We start from the raw sequence: 24408 nt of genomic DNA on the forward strand, positions 1-24408 counted from the left end.
ATTTGTCAGTTTAAAAAAAAAAAAAAAAAAAAAAAAAGCCGACATTCTGCCCGTGTGTGTCAGTGTCTGACAGAAGCCAGCCACTCAGCGAGGTAAGATCGCTGGACTAACCTCGCATGGTTAGTACAGCGGCTTCAACCGGAGCTGACCGCTTTTTTCATGCAAAAAACTGTAGTGTGTGCGCAGCTTAAGGCAGCAGGGATGACCTGGAGGAGAGGTGAGGGTTAAAGAGAAAAAAAAAAAAAAAAAACACACACCACTTACCAAAGTCCTATAGGAATTCTTACCTAATGCTGATGCAACTTCTGTGAGTGTAACATAGAAGTGTATGAGGCTGAAATTGCAAGGCACTATTGAAAACAATGCGATTTCCTTTGTCATGAGATTCTGTGCAACTCAAGTCCCATTAGAAGTCGCACTAGTTAAAGCGCTTGTATACCCACAAATGGGAAAAAAAAACCAAAAACCTGTAAGGTAAAAGGCATAATGAGCTAGTATGCACCTCATACTAGCTCATTATGAAATACCCACCTTAAAATGAGGTCCCCGTCTCACATCCCAGTCCACTCCGAGGGAGCTGACATTTTGCCCTCTGCGTTTCTTCCGGCTTCGGCTCTGAGTGGCCGGAGCCGTGATGACATCACTCCTATGCATGCGAGTATTCTTTCTGGCAGCGTCTGCCGGACCTTCAGCCAGCCTTTACAGCGCATGCACCGCTGACGTCAGCAGCTGCATGCAAAGTGAATATCTCCTAAACCATACAGGTTTAGGAGATATTCATTTTACCTACCAGGTAAGCCTCATTATAGGCTTACCTGTAGGGGGGGGGGGGGGAGGGGGTATACAACCGCTTTAAGGAGATGTGCGTTACGGTTAGGGCTGAAACTACTAATCTATGAAAATAGTTGACAACCATTTTTCATAATCTATTAGTTGGCCTGCATACAGAAAGCATTATTTGTTCACATATCAGAAAATGTGCAGCACACATCCAGCTCAGTTTATACATTTTTTTTTTTTTATTTATTTCAGGTACTTATATAGCGCTGTCAATTTACGCAGCGCTTTACATATACATTGTACATTCACATCAGTCCCTACCCTCAAGGAGCTTACAATCTAAGGTCCCTAACTCACATTCATACATACTAGGGACAATTTAGACAGGATCCAATTAACCTACCAGCATGTCTTTGGAGAGTGGGAGGAAACCGGAGTACCCGGAGGAAACCCACGCAGGCACAGGGAGAACATGCAAACTCCAGGCAGGTAGTGTTGTGGTTGGGATTCGAACCAGCGACCCTTCTTACTGCTAGGCAAGAGTGCTACCACTACACCACTGTACATGTTTATACATGTCAGTATTAGGGCTGAAACAAATAATCGATTATGAAATTAATCAATTATGAAAATAGTAATTGATCGGCCAGTAACATAATGGGGTAAAAAAAAAAAGCCCTTTTTATAGTACAAAAAGCAAACAATCACAACTGTAAATACTTTCAGTTCTACAGTAAAAAAAATGAACCCCTTACAGTAGCGATTATCTGCTTTTTTTGTACTATAAAGGGCCAATTTTCGTTTTTCTAACCCCATTAGGTTACTAAACGTCTTAGGCCTGGTTCACATCTATGTGTTTTTTGGTGCTTTTTGCAGAAACGCACTACAGTTCATTGACATGGTTTTCTATGGAACACGTTCACATCTATGCTTTTTTCAGCCGCTGCGTATGACTCAGACAACTCCCTACCGCTGGCTCTAGCCTTGATATACCGCTTTGGCACATTCTCCGGCCTCAGGATCAACTGGAACAAATCCCAGATACTTCCCCTTGACAGTTTCCCACCGCACAAAGACAGAGCCATACTACCCCTACAAAGAGCAGATGCCATCAAGTACCTGGGAATACAAACCACCAGGGACCCAGCGGACTACATCTCACTCAATATAGTGCCACTTTATGAAATTCTTAAGCAGAAGACACAGATATAGGCCCGCCTCCCATTGGGAGTGATGGGCTGCATAAATCTCATAAAAATGGTTCTGCTGCCAAAAATCTTCTACATGATCTGGCATTCACCAGTGTGCTTAGGCATTTCAAATTAATGGAAACTATGCTGAAACCGTTTATATGGGGCAATAACAGGCACAAACTCCCATGGCACAAACTAAAAAAATCCCACGGGCCTGGCTGGAACGGCCCTACCTGACTTTAATGCATATTATCTAGCAGCCCACTGTCACAAATCTTTTATATCGACAAAGTAGACAGAGAAAGATTTCTGTTTTCTGTGCCCTAGGTGATCACAGACAACCCAAGACCCCTTAGTGGCGATAACAGGAGGAGCAGGAGGCGTGGGAAGGACAAATGATCGCAGATACCCCAGTATAGACGGGTGTGGAGTATTACCTCAGACAGGTTACATTTACCAGCATTACATGACTTTACCTTCCTGTGGCACAACACTACCCTCCCTGAATTCAACTCAATCCCAGATAGCGAGGTCTGGAGCTCGAGCAGAATATTCCATCTGTCCCACATCACCTGTAATGGGAAATTGAAGACTTTTGACAGACTAAAATCTGAATTCGCACTACCGAATCAAATGTTCTTTAGGTACATACAGCTCTGTCATGCCTTCCACACACAGTTCCCCTTAGAGGACCTATCCCTAGCCAACAACCCTTTAATGGAAGCAATAAAATGCCTTGACCCTAAAAAGTTGATCTCAATTCTACCTGATGTTATCGCTCCAGCAGGCAACTACGTCAGCGTGTGCCCTGAAGTCTAGGTGGGAGGGAAAGGTGGGCCCCATGGAAGATGGAGCGATGCCTTAGACACGTGCAAATTAGTTTCTCCCAAACCGTCGGATCGTTTAACCCAGATCTTTATAACCCACAGATCATATCTTACACCGCTTAGAATCTCAAGATATAAGTACAGTCAGTCCGCAAACTGCCCAATGTGTAATCAAGCTGTGGGCACATTCTTTCATTTATTGTGGCAATGCCCCAAGATCCAGACACCACACTTTTTTTTAAGGTTATTAATCGAAACAATAAATCGGCCAACTAATCGATTATGAAAATAATCGTTAATCGCAGCCCTAGTCAGTATACACAGTGCAACACACATAGAACTCAGTACATCATTCATACTTGTCAGTAAGTGCCTGAGAGCTTGTGAATGTGAGGAGCAATGCCTCTGGTCAGGAGAAGGAAGTGATTTAAAGCGATTCTAAGGGCAGATTTTTTTTTTTTTTTTTTTTTTTTTAACTTTGCGACTTGCTATAGGGGCACTCTGAAGGCAGAAGGAGCAAGAAGCGCCAGCAGGGGACTCCAGAAGAGGAGAATCATGGCTGCTCAGTGCAAAACCATTACACAGAGCAGGCAAGTATGACTTTTTTTTTTTTTTTTTAACAAAATTAAAATCCAACGTTTAAAATCACTTTTAAGGGTTCTGTGGAGGGAAGATCAGCATCTGAACCCAGTGAAGCTGGAGGAAATGTAAGGCATTAAAATTACATTTAGACCCCTTTCACACTGAGGCGCTGTACAGGCGCTAAAAATAGCGCCTGCAAAGCACCTCTCCAGTGTGAAAGCCGAAGGCCTTTCACACTGGAGCAGTGCGCTGACAGGACAGCAGAAAATGTCCTGCAAGCAGCATCTTTGGAGCGGTGTATACACCGCTCCTGCCCATTAAACTCAATGGGGACTGCTGCAGAAGCGCCGGGAAAGCGGTGCTTTGCGGGTCGTTTTAACCCTTTTTCGTCCACTAGCAGGAGTTAAAACCACTCCACTAGTGGCCGAAAACCCCCGTAAAAACGACTGTAAAACGCAGCTAAAAAAAGCAGCGCTTTACCCACGATGGCCCTGACGCCCCAGTGTGAAAGGGGTCTTAAAGAAAAAGTTTACCAGTATTGTGCACCATATTTAAATTATCTCTGGTCTTTATATATACACACACCTGTGTGTCGTTAGTGAGCCTTATATTGTCACAATGCTTTGTATTTTCCTTATTACTTTGAAAGAAAAACCATTTAATAACGATTGAAACAGAAAATGATTATATCCATGAAAAAAAAAAAAAAAAAAAAAAAAAAAAAATCTCAGGTTTTAGTACTACTTTAATATAAAAGATTTATACACCCCCTCCACCCTTCTGTCCGACAATAGACACACACCTCAAAATTAGAATATCAAAAAGTTTTTTTCAGTAATTCAACTCAAAAAGTGAAACTCATATTAAATAGATTCATTACACACAGGGTGATATATTTCAAGCATTTTTCTTCTTTTTTTTTTTTGATGATTATGGCTTACAGCTAGTGAAAACCCAAAATTCAGTATCTCAGAAAATTAGATTACATAAGACCAATAAAGGATTTTTTTTATACAGAAATGTTGGCTTACTGAAAAGTGGGTCCACGTACAGTAGGGGTGCTGAAATTAATCAATGCATCGCGATTCGGGTGTCCCCGATGCGGCATCGATGCATAAAACCCCGAAAATCGATGTTTGGTGACGTCATTAGTAGCCCCGCCCCTCCCGGGAAAGCGCTCGAGAAAATTTTTAAACCGTCTTTATTTTAATAAATATATTACAAAGGATGGTGTGCCCCCGCTGTATGTGCTTTTTTAAAAAACAATGTCACTTCATACCGAACTTCGCCGGTATACGATCATGTGACTCCCGGCCCGCCCCTCTCCGCTCTTTTCTTCGCTCTCCGCTTCCGTCTCCTGAGTCCTGACGTCAGCGGGGATTTCTCAGTCCCGCCCGCCTCTCTTCTGATACGATAACTATAGTCAGCGGGCAGGACTGAGAATTCCCCGCTGACGTCAGGACTCAGGAGACACGTGAGCGGAGAGGGAAGAGGAGAGCGGAGAGGGGCGGGATGGCCGGGAGTCACATGATGGTATACCGGCGAAATTTGGTATGAAGCGACATCGTTTTTTAAAAGCACATACAGCGGGGGCACACCATCCTTTGTAATATATTTATTAAAAGAAAGTAATTGGGGGGGGGGGGGGTCAGTGATGGCTGCGTTTGGCGGCCACAAGTGGCTGCGTTTGGCCACAAGTGGCTGCGTTTGGGCAGTGTGTGTGAATGTCTGTACCCTGTAGTGCACTTTTTAGGGAGTGAGGTTATTTTTAATTCAAAGCGGAGTTCCAGTCAATTTTTTGTTTATTAGAAGTCAGCAGCTACAAAAAAAGTGCATCTTCTGACTTTTAATAAAAAGACACTCACCTGTCCCACAATCCAGCGACGTGGCCACCCAAACCCTCCCTTCTCTCCCCCGCCTGTCCACAGCGCTGGCAATACTACTGTGGGCATCCGGCTGCGACAGCTTGCAGCTTCACAGCCGGGTGCGCATGTCTCACTGCGCTGTCCTGCATAGCCGGGCAATCTTTTGGGAACTGTGATGTGTCCCAGAAGATTGCAGGGTGGAAGGGCCACCTAGGTGGCCCAAGCGGAAGTGGGAGCTCGTCGGTAATCGTGATGCATCGCGGAATCGAATCGTTGACCAGATAATCGTAATCGAATCGAATCGTGAGACCAGTGAAGATGCGCAGCCCTAATAGAAATAATCATGACCGGTCCTGTTTATTGATTTCTAGTCACCATGGCAACCTGGGATTTGTCAAGCCCTTGTCAAGACCATGCAAAAGGCATCTTCCATGCGCAATGATAAACCTTATGAGATGAAGCTTTAGGCATGATGTGGTTGACCCCATCTGATGAACTCTGTCCATCAGCACTTGGCGTCCAAAAGCCAAACTGTTAACCAGGCTGTCAGTGTGTGCTGATGTTCTGCAGGTCTCGTTTTTAAATTGATGGAAATAAAGAAAGGATTTTAACAGGTACCCATCGCCACTTCCGAGAGATAGCACCTTGGCGAGATCACTTGGAAGTTCGGCCCCCCTCCTCCTTCAACCATTCAGAAAGCGCAGCTGCAATGCTTCACTACCGATTTACTTTACAGGCAATGGCAGCACCCGAGAGCCGATGGAAACATCGGCAGGGGTGCCGAGATTACTGGCTTCCAGGACAGGTAAGTGTCCTAATAGTAAAAGTTAGCAGCTACTGCTTTAAAGGGGTTGTAAACCCTTGTGTTCTAAAAACACCTGGCACTTACCTACCGACCAAACCCCCCCCCCCCCCGGCGCATTTTTACTTACCTGAGCCCCTTCATCTCTTCGGCGGGGACGCGTTGTCCCTCTCACCACGGGGTCCTGGCTCTCGATTGGATAGATTGATAGCAGAGCAACCATTGGCTCTGCTGTCAATCAAATCCAACAAAGCAGACGAGTCCGGCATTCGTATCTGTGGATGCAAATGCTGGACTCGGTTATCTGATGTGGGAAGGAGTCGTAAGAGTGGACCCCAGAAGAGTATGTTCGGGGCAACTGTGCAAAACAAGCTGCTCAGTGGAGGCAAGTATGACAGGTTTGTTTGTTTGTTTTTTTTAAATAAGACAACGACCCTTTACAATACCTTTAAAGCGGTTGTATACCCGCTGGTTTTTTTTTTTCTACACCTGCAAGGGAAAAGGCATAATGAGCTAGCATGCACCACATACTAGCTCATTATGAGATACTTACCTTAGAACGAGGCGCCGGCATCTCACACGGTCCACGCCGAGGGAGCTGACATTTCCCCTCAGCGTGTCTTCCGGGTATCGCGGCTCCGGCGCTGTGAGTGGCCGGAGCCACGATGTCGTCACTCGCGCGCATGCGTGCGGGAGACTTCTGTCCGGCAAGCTCCGGAGTTTGCCGGGCTGTCTGCCGAGAATCCCCTGTGCACATGCGCCGCTGCTCATTGCGAGGGGAATATCTCCTAAACCGTACAGGTTTAGGAGATATTTTTTTTACCTACAGGTAAGTCTTACCTGTAGGAAAAAAAAAAAAAAAGGGTATACAACCACTTTAAGCATGATGACAAATATGCACCACAGCCAGCAGAGGCGGACTCCCTTGGCTCAGCACTACCATCATATACAGCCATAGCCAAAAGTTTGAGAATGACACATTCATTTTCACAAAGTCTGCTACTTCAGTTTTGATGATGGCAATTTGCATATACTCCAGAATGTTATGAAGAGTGATCAGATGAATTGCAAAGCCCCTCTTTGTCATGAAAAAACATTTCCACAAAAGAAACAGCTGACAGGTCAGTGACTCTCTCATCAACACAGGTGTCAGTGTTAATGAGGACAAGGCTGGAAATCACTAATACTGATTGAGCTAGAATAACAAACTGGAAGCTATACAAAGGAGGGTGGTGCTTAAAATTCTTCTTCCCCTGTTAACCTGCACGTGCAAGGAAACACGTGCAGTCACCATTGCTTTGCACAAAAAAGGTTTCACAGGCAAGGATATTACTGCTACTAAGACTGCACCTAAATCAACCATTTATCGGATCAAGAACTTCAAGAAGAGAGGTTCAATTGTTGTGAAGAAGGCTTCAGGGTACTCAAGAAAGTCCAGCAAGCACCAGGACAGTTGTTTCAGCTGCGAGATCAGGGCACCACCAGCGCAGAGCTTGCTCAGGAATGACAGCAGGCAGGTGCATCTGCACGAACAGTGATGCAAAGACTTTTTGAGGATGGCCTGGTGTCAAGAAGGGCAGCGAGGAAGCCATTTCTCTCCAGGAAAAACATCAGGAACAGATATTCTGCAAAAGGAACAGGGATTGGACTGCTGAGGACTGGGGTAAAGTCATTTTCTGTGACAAATCCCCTTTCCGATTGTTTGGGGCATCATGAAAAAACCTTTTAGGAGAAGAAAAGGTAAGCGCTACCATCAGTCCTGTGTAATGTCAACAGTAAAGCATCCTGAGACCACTGGTGTGTGATGTTTCTTTTCAGCCAAAGGAGTAGGCTCACTCACAATTTTGCCTAAGAACACAGCCATGAATAAAGAATGGTACAAAAACATCCTCCGAGAGCAACTTCTCCCAACCATCTATGAACAGTTTTGTGACAAACCATGCCCTTTCCACATGATAGAGCACCTTGCCATAAGGCAAAAGCGATAAGTAGCTTGGGGAACAAAACATCAAAATTTTAGTTTCATGGTCAGGAATCTCCCCAGACATTAACCTTCCTAGCGGTATGATTATGTCAGATTTTTGATGCTGAAAGCGGTACAATTATTTTGCAATGAAAATTTGGCGTTTTATATTGTAGGCCTGTAATTTTTAGAAATAACTCACTTAAATCTGTCCAAACAAGAGTCTAGTAGACATCCCGGGTATGATAAAGTTTGAAACACGAAATCATAAAATATAATATAATAAATAATAATTATAACAAATAATATAATAAAATTATTCAATAATGTAATCAAAAACACTGAAATTTGCTCAGTTGCTGAAAAGACCTGAAAAGTCTAAAAGACCCCCGATCCCTCCTTTGCACTTCAAAGTATTCAGATCACCGATTTCTGCAAATCTGAATACTGCATATATATTTTTATTAAACCAGGGCCATTGGCAGCCAAGTAAACGGGAAGTGTCACCACCCGCTCCTCAGGTATAACAGCTGAGCGGCTAAAAGCCGCATCAGTTGTTATCGCTGGAAAGCCGATCCCCAGCTCTAAAAAAACAGTACCGGGATCATGCCTGCAGCTGCGGGCATCATCCCGGTATAACCTCCGAAAGCACATCTGCGTACGCACGGCGGCAAGGGGTTAATGTTTTGGGACACCTTGAAGGCCTATTTGAGAGGGACTCTTAAGTTCACTATATCATTTATTAAACGTTCTTCCCAACAAGATGAGGATGATCTAGCAAAAAAGTGCCAAACAGCTGAAGCGACTTAGACATCCCCAACTAACTCTAACCATAGCCACTGTGAGTTTATGTCTTGTTTATATTCAGTCCATATGTCTGCCGCTGCAAAAAGGAAATCATTCTATACCCAGCAGAAATATTTTGAATGTGGGAACTAGGGGCGAAACTAATCGATGAAAATAGCGGTCAACTATTTTCATAATCGATTAATCTGTCAGCCGATTAGTTCACTTGTATACAGAACGCATTATTTGTTTACATATAAGGAAATACAGTGCAGCACACATACAGCTCAGTACACTGTCTATACATGTCAGTAAGTGCCTGAGAACTTGGAATTCATGAGGAGCAATGCCTCATGGGACATGTAGTCCTGGGCAGGAAGTGAGTGGTTCTAAAAGGCAGAATTTTTTTTTTACCTTGCTATAGGGGAGCTCTATATTATACTGTATGAAAATGCCTTTGACCAAGAAGTTTTCACCCACAGTGATGGGAAAATTCAATTTGACCCCACTAACGATTAGAAAATCGAACGAACGTTCTTAAAATGAATTTTTTTTTTCAAGGAAGACATTGTTTTTGTATGGTTGGCATAAGTGACAGCAAGCCCAGGTAGCTTTTATCACCTGCCTATGACAAGGGAGTCTGTCATACATATTATATTACAGTCACAGACTATTTTCTTATTCTTAAATTAAAAAATTTCGATGTCTGATATTTACCAGATTCAACCTCTAATAGTATATACAGTATATCTCTTCTGTCTGTTATTCTCAGAGTGGATTACAGATTTTGCACCCTAACCATATATAGTTGGTTATTTATACTTACCACTGTATAGAGATATTTATGAATAAATTGCCTTTTTTTTTTTTTTTTTTTTTAATCACTTGCCGACCGCCTCCTGTACATATACGTTGGCACTTTAAAGATGGATATCTCGGTAACGGCAGCAGCTGCTGCCACAACTGAGGTATCCATCTCTTCAGGAGCCGGTCGTGTTTACGATAATGGTAGTCTCTGCGGCAAATTCGCCACGAGATCACTGTTATCGGCAGCGGGAGAGGGCTCCTGCCGCTCTCCCGCGCCCTCCGCCGCTTACCGGAGCAGTCGGCAGCAGGGGAGGCGATTGGGTCCTTGTCGTGGCTGGGTAGGGGGAATGACAATTTTTTTTTAATTGCATTTTAGTCCAAATATGAGATCTGAGGACTTTTTGACCCCATATCTCATATTTAAGAGGACCTGTCATGCCTTTTTCTATTACAACGGATGTTTAAATTCCTTGCAATAGGAAAAAAATGGGCCAAATTTTCAATCAAGTAAAATAAGGAAAAAAAAATTTTTTTAAAGCGCCCTGTCCCGACGAGCTCGCGCGCAGAAGCGAACGCATCCGAAAACGGTGGTCAAACCATGTGAGGTATCGCCGCGATCGTTAGAGCGAGAGCAATAAATTCTAACCCTCTGTAACTCAAAAGATGCAACCTGTAGAATTTTTTAAACATCGCCTATGGAGATTTTTAAGGATAAAGTTTGACGCCATTCCACGAGCAGACGCAATTTTGAAGTGTGACATGTTGGGTATCAATTTACTTGGCATAAAAAAAAGTATTGCAATGACCGCCATTTTAGTCTCTAGGGTGTTAGAAAAGAAATATATGTTTGGGGGGGTTTAAGTAATTTTCTAGCAAAAAAAACGAAGTTACTTACTGGTAACGTTCTTTCCCGGAGTCTTTCAGGACAGCCACCTGAGAGCTTGGCTCCTCCCTTCTGTTTGGAAACACCTGCGCCAGCTTGTATAAATTTCCTCCTCCCCTGCTGGCTCCTCAGTTCTTTAAAGAGCACCTCCAGTCCGCTGGGGAGACACAAGAATATATGATAAACACAATTCATTATATCACATTTCCTGTAAGGAAATCTCTATGTCTTGATACACAATTGGGTGGGTACCCGGCTGTCCTGAAAGACTCCGGGAAAGAACGTTACCAGTAAGTAACTTCGTTTTTCCCCTAATCGTCTTTCAGGACAGCCACCTGAGAGGATAAACGAGCACTTACCCCTAGGGCGGGACCACGGCTTGTAAGACCTTGCGTCCAAAGGTCTGATCTTTAGCCGCCCAAAGATCCACTCTATAGTGTCTTACAAAGGTGGCAAAGCTGGACCAAGTTGCCGCTTTACAAATCTGTTCCGGCGTGGCTCCAGCTCTCTCTGCTTGCGACGCAGCCATTGCCCTGGTGGAGTGTGCCCTGATACCCTCTGGGACCTGCATACCTCCTAACCTATAGGCCTGTTCAATGGCTTCTTTTAGCCATCTGGCTATAGTACGTCTTGTGGCCTTTTGCCCTTTCCTTGCTCCAGAAATCAAAATAAATAAGGAGTCCGTCTTCCTAATATCTTTGGTTGCTTCTAAGTAATGCAAAACACATCTCCTTACATCTAAACTATGGAACTTTACTTCTTGTTCCTTAGAAGGATTTGGGCAAAATGATGGCAACACAATCTCCTGGCCTCTGTGGAATTTCGAGGCCACTTTAGGGAGAAATGCCGGATCCATTCTAAAAATTATGTGATCCGGAAAAATCTGAAAAAAGGGAGGCCTGATTGATAGGGCCTCCATCTCACAAACCCTTTTAGCCGTAGTAATTGCCACCAAAAAAACTGCTTTAAACGTCAGCATCTTCAGGTTGCAATCATCCAGTGGCTCAAAGGGGTGAGCTGTCATAGTTTGCAGCACTAATGACAGATCCCACTTTGGAAAAACTGTACCCTGTATCGGTCTTTGTCTGCTCAGTGATCTAAAGAGTCTGATTACCCACGGATCAGATGCTAATCTCTTCTCCAGGTAAACAGAAAGTGCTGACACTTGACTTTTAAGCGTGCTAAGACTTAGTCCTTTGTCTATCCCGTCCTGTAGGAACTCCAGGACTGCCACTGAGCCTCGTGTATTGAATTTTTTGTCTATACACCATCTGTTGAAACACCTCCATACTTTTTGGTAGATGTTCCTTGTCTCCATCTTCCTGCTTTTCAGCATTGTGTCTATTAGACGGCCTGAGAACCCTTTCGCTTCTAGCAACTGCTCCTCAGACACCATGCAGCCAAGTTCCATCTTTCCACTTGGGGGCAGTGTACTGGGCCCTGGGAGAGTAGATCTTCCTGGATCGGTAAAAACCAGGGGGGTTCTACCGCGAGTTCTCTGAGCATAGAGAACCACGGTCTCTTGGGCCAATAGGGCGCTATGAGAATTAGCGTTGTATTCTCCGTACGTAGTTTTCTTATTACCGCTGGTAGGAGAATAGGTGGGGGAAAGGCATAGCATTTTCTGAATGCCCATGCTTGTGCCAGCGCATCTACCCCGAGCGCTCCGTCCTCTCTTTCCAGGGAGAAGAATGCTCTGACTTTCCTGTTTTCCTTTGAGGCAAACAAGTCCACCTGAGGTGTTCCCCACTTGTGAGCTATCTGCTCGAATACCTCCTGGCTTAGCGCCCAATCGCCTTCTCTCACCTTTTTCCTGCTGAGGAAATCTGCCACTTTGTTTAAATCCCCTTTCAAGTGGATTGCTGACAAAGAGAGTAGGTTTCTTTCTCCCCACTTCAAGATTTCCTCTGCTAATGTCCACAGGGCTCCGCTCCTTGTTCCTCCCTGTTTGTTTATATAGGCGATCACTGACACATTGTCGGACCTGACCTGTAAATGTTGACCCTTGAACTCTGACTGGAAGGCTTGAAGTGCATACCATACTGCTCTTAATTCCTTCCAGTTGGATGATCTCCTCCTCTCTTCTTTTCCCCAAGTCCCTTGCGCTATCTGAGCGCTTAAATGCGCTCCCCACCCTACGCCACTTGCGTCTGTGGTTAGGATTCGGGAAATGGGTAGATTCCACAGCCGTCCCTTGTTTATGTTCTCTATTGTCCTCCACCACCATAAGGTTCCTTTCACCCTTGCTGATAAAAGAACCCTGGTGTCTAAGGACTCCTGCTTGTGATCCCACATTTTTAACAGGAACACCTGCAGTGGCCGAAAATGCAGGCCTGCCCATTGGACCGCTGGAATCGCAGATGTCAACAGTCCCAGTGTTGACATTATCTGCCTTATGGCACACGGTATATTGGCTTGTAATAAGCTTACTTCCTTCTGAATTTTCCCTATCTTTTCTTTGGGCAGAAACAGTCTTTGTTGCGCTGAATCTATGACATACCCCAAGTATACTATTTGCTGACTGGGTTGTAAATTGGATTTTTCCAAATTTACCAGCCAACCCAGACTTTCTAAGTACGTCTGTGTGTAGCTGAGGTTTTCTAGTAACTTCCGGGGCGACTCTGCAAATAGGAGAAGGTCGTCCAAATAAGCTATGACAGATATGCCTTTGACCCGTAATGGTGCCAGAGCTTCGGCCAGAATCTTGGTAAAAATTCTGGGCGATGAGGAGAGGCCGAAGGGTAGAGCCTGAAATTGAAGATGCCTGATTCCTCTTCCCGTCTCTATCGCAAACCTTAGAAATTTTTGACACTCCCGCTGTATCGGGATGTGCAGGTATGCGTCCTTTAGGTCTAGGGAGACCATATAACAGTTTGGGGGCAGAAGGGCCCTTACTGAATATATGGACTCCATTCTGAACCTTTTGTAGGTTATGGATAAATTTAGAGGCTTGAGGTTGAGGATGGGTCTGGTCTTTCCTGAAGTTTTCTGAACTCCGAATATGTGGGAGTAGAAACCCTGCCCTCTCTCTCCCCTTGGTACCTTGATTATCACCTTTTGTTGCTGGAGCTCCTCTAAGGATCTCATTAACCCTCTGGCCTTCTCCTTGTTTTTTGGGGGTTTGGTGATGTATAATCTGTTTGGGGGTGCTTTTGAGAACTCCAAACGATATCCCTCCTTTATTGTTCTCAAAATGAATTTGTTGGAAGATATCTCTTCCCATTGCGGAAGGAAGGCCCCCAGTCTTCCCCCTACTGCGACTATTGTGTCATTTCTTTTGGGTTTGCTCAGGAGGACGAAAAATCGCCCCCCCTTTGCCTTTCCCTCTCTGAACCCAAGGTTTCCTCTGGGTTTCCATTTTGGGAGCTGCAAATCGGGGTCTTGTATTCCCTCTTTGCCTTCTTTTATTTTGTTGTGGCTGTTTCCAATTTGCCTTACGTTTTAGTGGAAACGCCTTCTTTTTATCTGCCGTTCGATCCAGCACCTTCTCTAAGCCTGGTCCGAATAGCAGATCCCCTGTAAAAGGAATTCCACAGAGCTTGGCCTTGGACGCGCAGTCACCCTGCCATGTCTTAAGCCATAATGCTCTTCTAGTGGAATTGGCTAGGGCGGAGGACCTGGCTGCCATTCGCACCAATTCTGCGGATGCGTCTGCGATATAAGCAAGACCTCGCAGCAGTGTGGGAAATGAGTTTAGGATTTGCTCCTTTGCAGTACCTGCCTCAATGTGAGCCTGTAATTGGTTTAACCAGAACTCTACGTTCCTAGCTACCACCGTGACCGCCATTGCTGGCTTCAGGCTACCCACGGTTGAGTCCCATGACTTTTTTAACAGGGAGTCCATCCTTTTATCCATTGGCTCAGACAAAACCCCCATGTCCTCAAAGGCCAAGTCCGTGTGCCTCGACACTTGCGAGAAGGCCGCATCTAGTTTTGGAATCTTGTTCCATACTGATGCTGGGTCCTCCGAGAAGGGAAATCGCCTTTTTAAGGCCTTAGAAAAAAATGGCTTCCTTTCAGGTTCCTGCCATTCCTTCTTAATAGCCTCTATAAGGACCTCATGAACAGGAAAATTCTTCTTTTCCTGTTCCCCCAGGCCCTCATACATCTGATCATGCAGTGACAATGTCTTTTTCTCTGTTGGTATACCTAGCGTGGTATAGATGGCCCCTAATAGATGATCTACCTCATCTAAAGAGAGTTTATATCGGGATGGCTTCCTGGAATCCCCATCCAGGGCTTCCCCCTCAGACTCTTGGGAGCCAGATGTTGCACTGTCCGGCTCCTCCTCCACCTCCTCCCTAGGGGCTACTGAAGAGCCTGCACTCGTGGAGGGTATTGCCTGTGTTTTTGGTAATGGTGTTGTCAGAGGAGCAGTCAAAAGCTGTGGCATTTGGAAACCCTCAAAGAAGGTTTTGAAGGATTCGAAGGTATTAGACAATTCCTTAACTGACGCCGCTAGCTCACCCTGCTCTGAAGAGTGTTCTTGTACTAGTTTACTAATACACTCTTTGCATAATGCCTTTTCCCAGGTATCTTTAAGGGTAACTTTACAGGAAGGACACCTCTTTTTTGAAACATGAGAGACCCTGGTTTTTTCTGTTTTCTGAAAAGACATAAGACAAAAAATCGGAGTTACTTACCGGTAACGTCCTTTTCCAGGAGTCTTTCAGGACAGCACCATAGAGAGACCTTGGCTCCTCCCCTTCTGAGGAAACACCGCCTTCAACTTAAAGCTTTAAACCTCACCGCTCTCCCCCGGCCCCTCAGTTCTTCAAGAGGACCTCCGGTTAGCTGGGGAGACACAAGAACACGTCATAATAACTTAAATAATAATAACTAATAATTAATAAATAATTAATAACTTAAATAAGTTCTTCTGCGATGAACTCCATCACGAATATCCCTACAGTAGGGTGGGTAACTGTGCTGTCCTGAAAGACTCCTGGAAAAGGACGTTACCGGTAAGTAACTCCGATTTTCCCATTTCCGTCTTTCAGGACAGCACCATAGAGAGGATAAGCGAGCACCTTACCTTAGGGTGGGACTACTGCCTGCAGAACCTTACGCCCAAAAGCCTGGTCTTTTGCTGACAGAAGGTCCAATCTGTAGTGTTTCACGAACGTGTCGAATCTAGACCACGTTGCCGCTCTACAGATCTGCTCCGGAGACGCACCAGCCCACTCGGCCTGAGAGGTCGCCACTGCCCTTGTGGAGTGTGCCCTGATACCCTTAGGGGCTTCTAACCCGCTAAATATATAAGCCTGACTGATAGCTAACCTTAGCCACCTAGCTAAAGTGCGCCTCGAGGCTTTGCCTCCCTTCCTGGTTCCTGAAAATAACACAAAAAAGGAATCAGATTTTCTAAATGGTTTTGTATCCTCCAAGTATTGCAGGACACACCTTCTTACATCTAGTTTATGAAACCTATGTTCCTGTTCCCTCACAGGATTCAAACAAAAGGTGGGCAAAACAATTTCCTGGCCTCTATGAAAAACCGAGGCTACTTTCGGTAAGAAGGCCGGATCGGCCTTAAAAATTACCCTGTCCGGGAATACCTGAAAAAAGGGGGCCCTAATGGAGAGGGCCTCGAGTTCACTTACTCTTCTTGCTGTAGTGATTGCCACCAAAAACACCGTTTTGAGGCTAATCCATTTTAGTGTACACGTCTCCAATGGCTCAAAGGGTTCCCCTGTAAGTGCTTGTAGGACCAAGGAAAGATCCCACATTGGGAAGGGGGGGACCTTCAGAGGTCTCTGCCTACTCAATGCTTTAAAGAATCTAATGACCCAAGGATCGGAGGCTAGTTGTTTCTCCAGAAACACACTCAAAGCAGAAACCTGCCCTTTCAGGGTGCCAAGGGCTAACCCCTTGTCCGCCCCTGCCTGCAGGAACTCTAAGACCGCTATAGAGCTGTGAGTATCAAAAGAAGTTTCTGTACACCAGCTATTAAAGCGCCTCCATGTTTTTTGGTAGATGACCTGGGTTTCTTTTTTCCTGCAGTTAAGGAGGGTCTTTACCAAGCTATCTGAGAACCCTCTGTTCTTCAACAGATCTTCCTCAGTAGCCAAGCCGCGAGGCTCCATCTCCCCACCTGGGGACAACAGATTGGCCCCTGGGAAAGGAGATTCTCCTGAACTGGCAAAAGCCAGGGGGGTTCCGCTGCCAGACTTCTCAGGATGGAGAACCAAGGCCTCCTGGGCCAATGTGGCGCAATAAGAATGAGAGTTGTGTTTTCCAGTTGGAATTTTCTTAGGACGGCTGGGATTAGTACAGGTGGGGGGAAGGCATAACACCTGTCGAAAGCCCAACTCTGAGCCAGTGCGTCTATCCCTAGAGCTCCATCCCACCTGTTTAGGGAGAAGAAGAGATGCACCTTCCTGTTTTCTCTCGAGGCAAAGAGGTCTATGCATGGCCTCCCCCACTTCTGGGATATTGCTTCGAAAACCCCCTGATTCAGAACCCAGTCGCCTTCCCTCAGCCGTTTCCTGCTGAGGTAATCCGCCACCAGATTTTGATCTCCTTTCAGATGCACTGCCGAGAGGGATAGGACGTTTAATTCGGCCCATCTGAGAATGCTTTCTACCAGGGTCCACAGAGGTCTGCTCCTGGTACCCCCCTGCCTGTTTATGTAGGCTACAGCTGAGGAGTTGTCCGACCGGACTCTCACATGCTGTCCCTGAAGTTCCTTTTGAAAAGTTTTGAGTGCCAAGGCTACTGCCTTCAGCTCCCTCCAGTTGGAGGATCTTCCTGCGTCCTCCTTCCGCCAGCCTCCCTGAGCCACCCGGTCCCCCATATGCGCCCCCCAACCCATGCCACTCGCATCGGTCGTGACGCATCTGGACACCGGCAGAACCCATTCCAGACCCTGAGAGAGATTGGCTTCTTTCCGCCACCACCATAGGGATCTCTTGACCTGGTCCGGTACAGTTATCAGGGAATCCAAAGATTCCTGACTGTGGTCCCAAATGCTCAGGATAAATAGTTGCAAGGGGCGAAAGTGTAGTCCTGCCCACTGGACTGCTGGAAGTGCTGCCGTCAGTAACCCCAAGGCTGACATAGCCTTTCTTACTGATATTTGTTGGCTGCCCTGGAGTAACGACATTGCCCTGTCTACCTTCTGGATCTTCTCCATAGGCAGGAAGACCTTTTGTTTTGTTGAGTCCAACAGGTAACCTAAAAAGATTACTTTTTGCGAAGGAGTCAGATTGGACTTCTCCAGATTTAAGAGCCAACCTAGACCCTCTAAGATGTTCCTTGTCAACTGCAGGTCCAGCGACAGTTGTTCCGCGGAAGGGGCAAAAAGTAGTAGATCGTCTAAATAAGCGATCACAGAAATGCCCCTGATCCGTAGGAAAGCCAAGACTTCTACCATGACTTTGGTGAAGATGCGGGGGGAAGAGGATAGTCCGAAGGGAAGGGCCCTGAACTGCCAGTGAAAGGTCCCTTCTCTGGTATTTATTGCCAGCCTGAGGAACCTTTGACACTGATCTGCAATGGGAATGTGCAGGTAGGCATCCCTCAAGTCTATCGATGCCATAAAGCAGTTTGGAGGAAGAAGTGTCTTTACCGAATAGATAGAGTCCATTCGGAACCTCCTGTAGGTGAGAGAGACGTTCAGAGGCTTCAGGTTCAGGATGAGCCTGAACTTCCCCGAGGGTTTGCGCACCACAAAAATGTGGGAGTAAAAGCCTCTGCCCGTCTCTCCTTCTGGCACTCGAACTACCACCTCCTGTTCCTCCAACTCCTGGAGGGAGGAAAGGAGAGCCGCTGACCTCTCTGCACATTTCGGAAGCGTGGTTACGAGGAGTCTGCATGGTGGAGGTTCTGCAAACTCCAACCTGTACCCTCTTCTTATGACTTCCAAAATAAAATTGTTGGAGGTGATCATCTCCCACTGTGGCAGGAAGGCCCCCAGTCTTCCTCCCACCCTTATTCTGTCACTTTGTCTTTTTGGGCTGTTCAGGAGGGCGAAAAATAGCCCCCCCACGCCCCTTCCCTTTTTGTCCCCACCCCTTTTTCTGTTGATCAGATTTTGGGGGGTCCAACTTCTTCCACGGCCGAGACTTTCTTTTAGTCTCTGCCGGTTTTCTTTTAAAAGGAAATGCCTTTTTTCTGTCAGCCGTTCTATCCAATACAGCTTCCAGACCTGGCCCGAAAAGCAAGTCCCCCGTGAGAGGAATGCCGCAGAGCTTAACCTTGGATGCGGTATCTCCCTGCCATGTTTTAAGCCATAGGGCTCTTCTTGCCGAATTGGACAATGCGGCTGATCTTGCAGACATACGCACCGATTCAGCTGACGCATCTGCCAGGTAAGCTATTCCTTTAAGGAGCATGGGAAAAGACGAAAGGATTGTTTCCTTAGGCGTGCCCGCCTCTATATGCGCCTTAATTTGCGTTAGCCAATACTCCATGTTTCGTGCCACCACCGTGGACGCCATGGCAGGTTTGAGGTTCCCTATGGAAGAGTCCCAGGATTTTTTCAGGAGGGAATCTATCCTCTTATCCATGGGATCTGGGAGTGCCCCCATGTCCTCAAAGGCCAGGTCAGTGTGCCTGGAGACCTGCGAAAAGGCTGCGTCTAGCTTAGGCGATTTGTTCCATACCAGCGCCTCCTCTTCTGCAAAGGGGAACCTACGCTTAAGTGCCTTTGAAAGGAAAGGCTTCCTTTCGGGGTCTTGCCACTCCTTTTTGATGGCGTCAACTAAGACCTCATGGACCGGGAACACCTTCCTTTTATGTTCCCCTAGTCCCTTGTACATCTGGTCATGGAGTGAAAGTTTTTTCCTTTCCTCCTGGATTCCTAGGGTGGTATGAATGGCTCCTAGGAGCTCCTCCACCTCCTCCAGGGAAAGCTTGTAGCGAGAGGATCTTGTGGATTCCCCTTCCGCCTCCTCTCCCTCTGATTCCCCCTGGGGATCTGAGGACCCGCTATCAGGCTCTTCCTCAACCTCGAATCTGGCACCTCCTGGATTCTCTCCACTTCCCGAGGGAGCATCCATTAAGGCCTGAGGAACACTCTGCTGTGCTGGTGGAGAAACAACCTGCGGCTGTGGCAACTGAAGACTGGCAAATAATGTCTTAAAAGTCTGCACCGTATTGGAAAGTTCTTTCACGGATGCTGCTAAATCTGAAGACTGTTCTCCAGATTGCTCCCTTACTAGCCCCTCTATACAATCCCTGCAAAGGGGTTTAGACCAAGATTCCCCCATTGTGATTTTACATGAGGGGCATTTCTTCTTGGCACTGTGGGGCGACTTGCTTTTCTCTGTAGCTTTGCCCTGGAAAACAAGTTAAAAGTAGGGAGCAATCAGCAAACTTTCACCAGCACTACCACGGAGGGCCACCAGGGGTGCACTTCCCGGGACCAACCATCACCAGGGACCCAGACACAACCCTTTCCCCCCCTTCACCACCAGGGGGAGTTCTACACCTGTGGAGCTTTACAGGAAGCGGTAAGGGAACACCACCCCAGGGTTCCTCTTACCTTAGAGTGGCTGGTGCAGGATTCTCCTGGAGCGGTTCTTGAAGCCTCTGCTTCCGACATCTCCTTAGAGTGCAGTGGTGATCCAAGCCCCTGTGTACTGTCCCCACAGCAAGTCAGAGGCAGCACCAGCCGAACGCGCGGTCCGTTTTCAACACCGCGACCGGAACCGGAAGTCACGGGTCAGACGGAAACACCGACCTCCGCCGGAAATGACGTCACCCGTCCTCCGACCCAGCGCTCAGAGCTCCCACGCTGGCTGCAAGTGCAGGGCGGTCTTCTGTGCCTCCACCTATGCCACTGCTAGGCAAGAAAGAAAACGGACCCCCCCAGCTTACAACTTCACTAAGAGAAGCTGGGGGAGCGTGATGTGCAGTCTTCTAAAAGGTACTCAGCCACCCTAGCCCCTTAGACTGCAGCTTTCTTTAGAAAAAATGAGCAGGAGAGAGCCAGAGAGAGAGCGCCCCCTTTGGTCAGCCTGCAATTAGCCTCAGCCTCCCTAGCTGTGCGGCCCTGGTTCCTTGCGATGTCTCCCCACCGGAGGAAACACCAGAACTGAGGGGCCGGGGGAGAGCGGTGAGGTTTAAAGCTTTAAGTTGAAGGCGGTGTTTCCTCAGAAGGGGAGGAGCCAAGGTCTCTCTATGGTGCTGTCCTGAAAGACGGAAATGGGAAAAACCCCATACCATTAATACACAGTACCCTTCCCCCGCACATTTGCAGGAGTGCAACACTTCATTCGGGCTTGCCTCACCAGGGGCCCTATGAAACCACCCTCTGACACATGAGGGTCCTTTAACCTACTCCCCCCTTTTCCTTAGCCCTAAATTGATGGGGGGGGCGGTGGTGGTACAGGCCAGGGGAGCTCCACCCTAGGTTCCCCTTACCTTCACATGGCTGGAGCTGGTCTCTGCTGGAGCAGTGCGGTCTAGGTCCTCTGCATCCGCCATCCTCGTGTCACATCCGGAGCCTGTGCTGTCTCTACAGCTTGTCTGGCTCCTCTCCAGCCCATGCCTGGCTCCTTTTCAGCGTTCTTGGCCCGGAACCGGAAGCCGCGAACCCGGAAGTGCCCGCCCCCTTTCGGCCGGATATGACGTCACCCGCCACAGGCCGTGCAATCCCAATACCCGGCATGTTTGTTTTTTCACATGCTGCTGGGGGTATGAGACTGCAGGAGCTGCGCTCCGCTTCACTGCACTCAGCGTTTGAAAAGGCCGCCCCCCCGACCTCGACCTGCACTCAGGGATGCGGGGGTGGCAATCAGAAAAACGACTTTCCTGACCAGGTTAGTGTAACTGCTGCTCACAGGGCTTTGCCTCACCAGGCTGCTCTGTACACCAACCTCTCTGGTCTGTCCTAGGAGTCCCCACTCCTCTTTCAGGACATGTTTGCCTGAGCCTCCTCTGGCTCTCCTGGCTGGTTCCTATGGTGTCTCCCCACTGGAGGAAACACAAATAACTGAGGAGCCAGCAGGGGAGGAGGAAATTTATACAAGCTGGCGCAGGTGTTTCCAAACAGAAGGGAGGAGCCAAGCTCTCAGGTGGCTGTCCTGAAAGACGATTAGGGGAAAAAGTATTTTAAACTTGTAAAGACCAAAATCTCAAAACGAGGCTAATTCTTAAGTGGTTAACTTTACATATTAACTAAATTATACACCACACTTTTTTTAAGGTTATTATCCAATTAATCGAAACAATAATCGTCCAACTAATTATGAAAATAATCGTTAGTTGCAGCCCTAGCGGGAACCAGTCCAGTCAGTTACTAGCCCATATGGCTCAACAGCAGTCGGGTAGCTCTGTAGTGAATAAAATAACACATCCTGGCGGTACGGAGGCCCGTTTGGCTCGAGATATACTTGCTTTCACGACTTCTATATAAGTATGTATGACTCTACCCTTACATTTACCAGTCAAGACATTGAGGCATACCTTTCCGATTTGATATTCCCTACATTAACTCAGGAACAGGGGGAGGATTTAGATGCAGATATCACGGAAGATGAGGTCAAGGAGACAGTAGCGTCTATGGCTAAGGGAAAGGCCTTGGGTCCCGATTGTCTACCCTTGGAAATATATTGTAGATACCTGGACACTCTTGCCTGGTTCTGGGACAGGTCTATTCTACAGAGTTTCAAGAGGGGAGACTGCCACCATCTATGTACTCTGCCACAGTGGTCCTTATTCCTAAACCTGAGAAGGATCCGGCCGATATGACACACAATTTCTTTATTGAATATTGACTATAAAATATTAACAAAGATTCTGGCCAAACGTCTCAATGCAGGCATTCTTCGTATAATTCATGCAGTAGGACACATTAACATACGTAGGACACAACTAATAGCTCAACTTAGAAATTTCTGCCTGAGTCTTGGGCGCTGGCTTCGCTAGACACCGCGAAAGCCATTGATTGATTCAACAGAATGGCCCTTTCTTATGGCTGTGTTGCGCTCATTTGGCATTGGCACTAAATTCCAACAATGGGTCAATATACTTTATAGGGATCCCACGTCTAACCTTTTAGTCAACGGTCTCCTATCCCCATCTATACGGCTTCGAAGAGGTACCAGGCAGGGGTGCCCTCTGTCTCCGCTGTTTGCAGTCGCTGTTGAGATGCTGCCACTCAGATTTCGTCAGTCTCCTCTCTTTAAAAAGGCATCACTAAGGATGAGAGAGTAGACACTATAGGACTATACGCAGATGACATTTTATACATGCAGGATACCTCTGCCGCACTGGGAATAGCAGTGCAAATCAGACAAAATTTGACAAGTATTCAGACCTTAAAATTAACTGGCAGAAGTCAGCCCTGATGCCCTTTTCCTCACAGGCCCTTCCATGCAGTGATCCTCCATGCCCTCTTAAGGTAGTGACCTCATTTAAATATTTGGAAATTATTATTACCCTGTCTCCTTCAGAGGCTTCCTAAGTGAATCTGGACTCTCTGGTTACCATGATTAAAGCTAAACTTACTGTCTGGGCCAAACTTCCCCTGTCTGCGGCAGGCAGGATTAATCTCATTAAAATGATCCTTCTGCCCAAGTGTCTGTACGTGACTTCTCATGTGCCTACCTCAGTAACTAAATCATTTTTTTTTTTTAAAAACCCTGGACACGCTACTTATCACCTTTATTTGGGCCACCCATAGGCGGAAACTTAAATTCTCCACTCTGCAGCACCCTAAGGCTGATGCTGGCATGGCATTGCCTAACTTACACTATTATTATTTGGCAGGGCAGCTACACCATCTGACAGACTGGTTGGGACCAGCTACTCCGGCGGTGGTGGAGTCATATCTCGCCTATGTCCTAAAAAAAAAAAAAAAAAAAAAAAAGAAAGAAAAACAAACATCTGTTGATAGCACTGGAGGCACCTATGGCCGCAATGGAGGAAAGACATATACCGATACTGACATTGGCCCATACGGTGTGGAGGGAGACCAAGAAAATTACAAATTTTCAGGGTACTAATGAGGCACTACCACTGGCACAATGTCGCACCACTTCCTTAAACTAAATCTCTCTAAAACCAAGCTATTACTACCCCCCCATGCCCCTCTCCATGACTTTTCCATCAAAATCAACAATGCAACTATCGCTCCCTCCTCTCACGCCAGGGTACTAGGTGTAACCCTAGATTCTGACTTGTCATTTCACCCTTTAAGTCCAATCGTAAAAAATTTGTAGAATTTACCTCCGTAACATCTCTAAAATTTGCTCCTTTTTAACAAAATGAAACCACCAAGCTCCACATTCACTCCCTTGTTATCGTCTTAACTATTGCAACTCCCTTCTCATTGGCCTGCCTCTCCATAGGCTATCCCCTCTTCAGTCTATCATGAATGCTGCTACCAGACTTATACACCTTACCAACCTCTCAGTGTGCCAACCCTCTCCGCCAATCCACTGGCTCCCAATCACCAAGCAAATTAAATTCAAAATACTAACCACAACATACAAAGCCATTCACAATTCTGCCCCAAGCTACATCACCAATTTTGTCTCCAAATATCACCCGAATCATCCTCTCCGCTCTTCTCAAAACCTCCTACTCTCAAGCTCTCTTGTCTCCTCCTCCCATGCTTGTCTCCAGGATTTCTCCAGAGTCTCTCCCATCCTCTGGAACTTGCTACCTCAACCTTTCTGGCCATCTCCTACTCTTGCTACCTTCAGGCGATCCCTGAAAACTGAAATCTTCAGGAAAGCCTATCACATCTCCAACTAATCTTCTTACCACTTCCATAAGCTCAGCACAGTTACAACCTTTTATACCACCTGCCCCACGCTATTAGATTGTAAGGTTTTCTGAGCAGGGCCATCTTAATCCTCTTGTATTGTATTATAACTGAATTGTCTCCGTTGAATATTGTAAAGCTCTGCGTAAACGGTTAGCGCAAAATCTTGTATCATCATCATCATATATGTTCCCCCATTTAAA

At 46.5% G+C, this 24408-nt stretch overlaps 2 protein-coding genes across 3 annotated transcripts in view; both read right to left on the reverse strand.

Moving 5' to 3' along the window:
- Window positions 1-24408, reverse strand: part of LOC141105239 (scaffold attachment factor B2-like) — a 140517-nt gene that overhangs the window by 112354 nt on the left and 3755 nt on the right. The window lies entirely within an intron of this gene.
- Window positions 10557-13711, reverse strand: LOC141105228 (uncharacterized). Its single transcript, XM_073595120.1, has 2 exons — window positions 10824-13711; window positions 10557-10749 (listed from the first exon to the last, which is right to left on the reverse strand). The coding sequence occupies exon 1, from the start codon at window positions 13709-13711 to the stop codon at window positions 10850-10852; it is 2862 nt and encodes a 953-aa protein (XP_073451221.1). The 3' UTR covers window positions 10557-10749; window positions 10824-10849.

The sequence above is a fragment of the Aquarana catesbeiana genome, linkage group LG01 (assembly GCF_042186555.1).
Source record: "Aquarana catesbeiana isolate 2022-GZ linkage group LG01, ASM4218655v1, whole genome shotgun sequence".
NCBI classification, from domain to species: Eukaryota; Metazoa; Chordata; class Amphibia; order Anura; family Ranidae; genus Aquarana; species Aquarana catesbeiana.

Coding starts and splice junctions, on each gene's coding strand:
- LOC141105228 (XM_073595120.1), bottom strand. CDS start 13,711: ATGGGAAGAGATATCTTCCAACAAATTCATTTTGAGAACAATAAAGGA.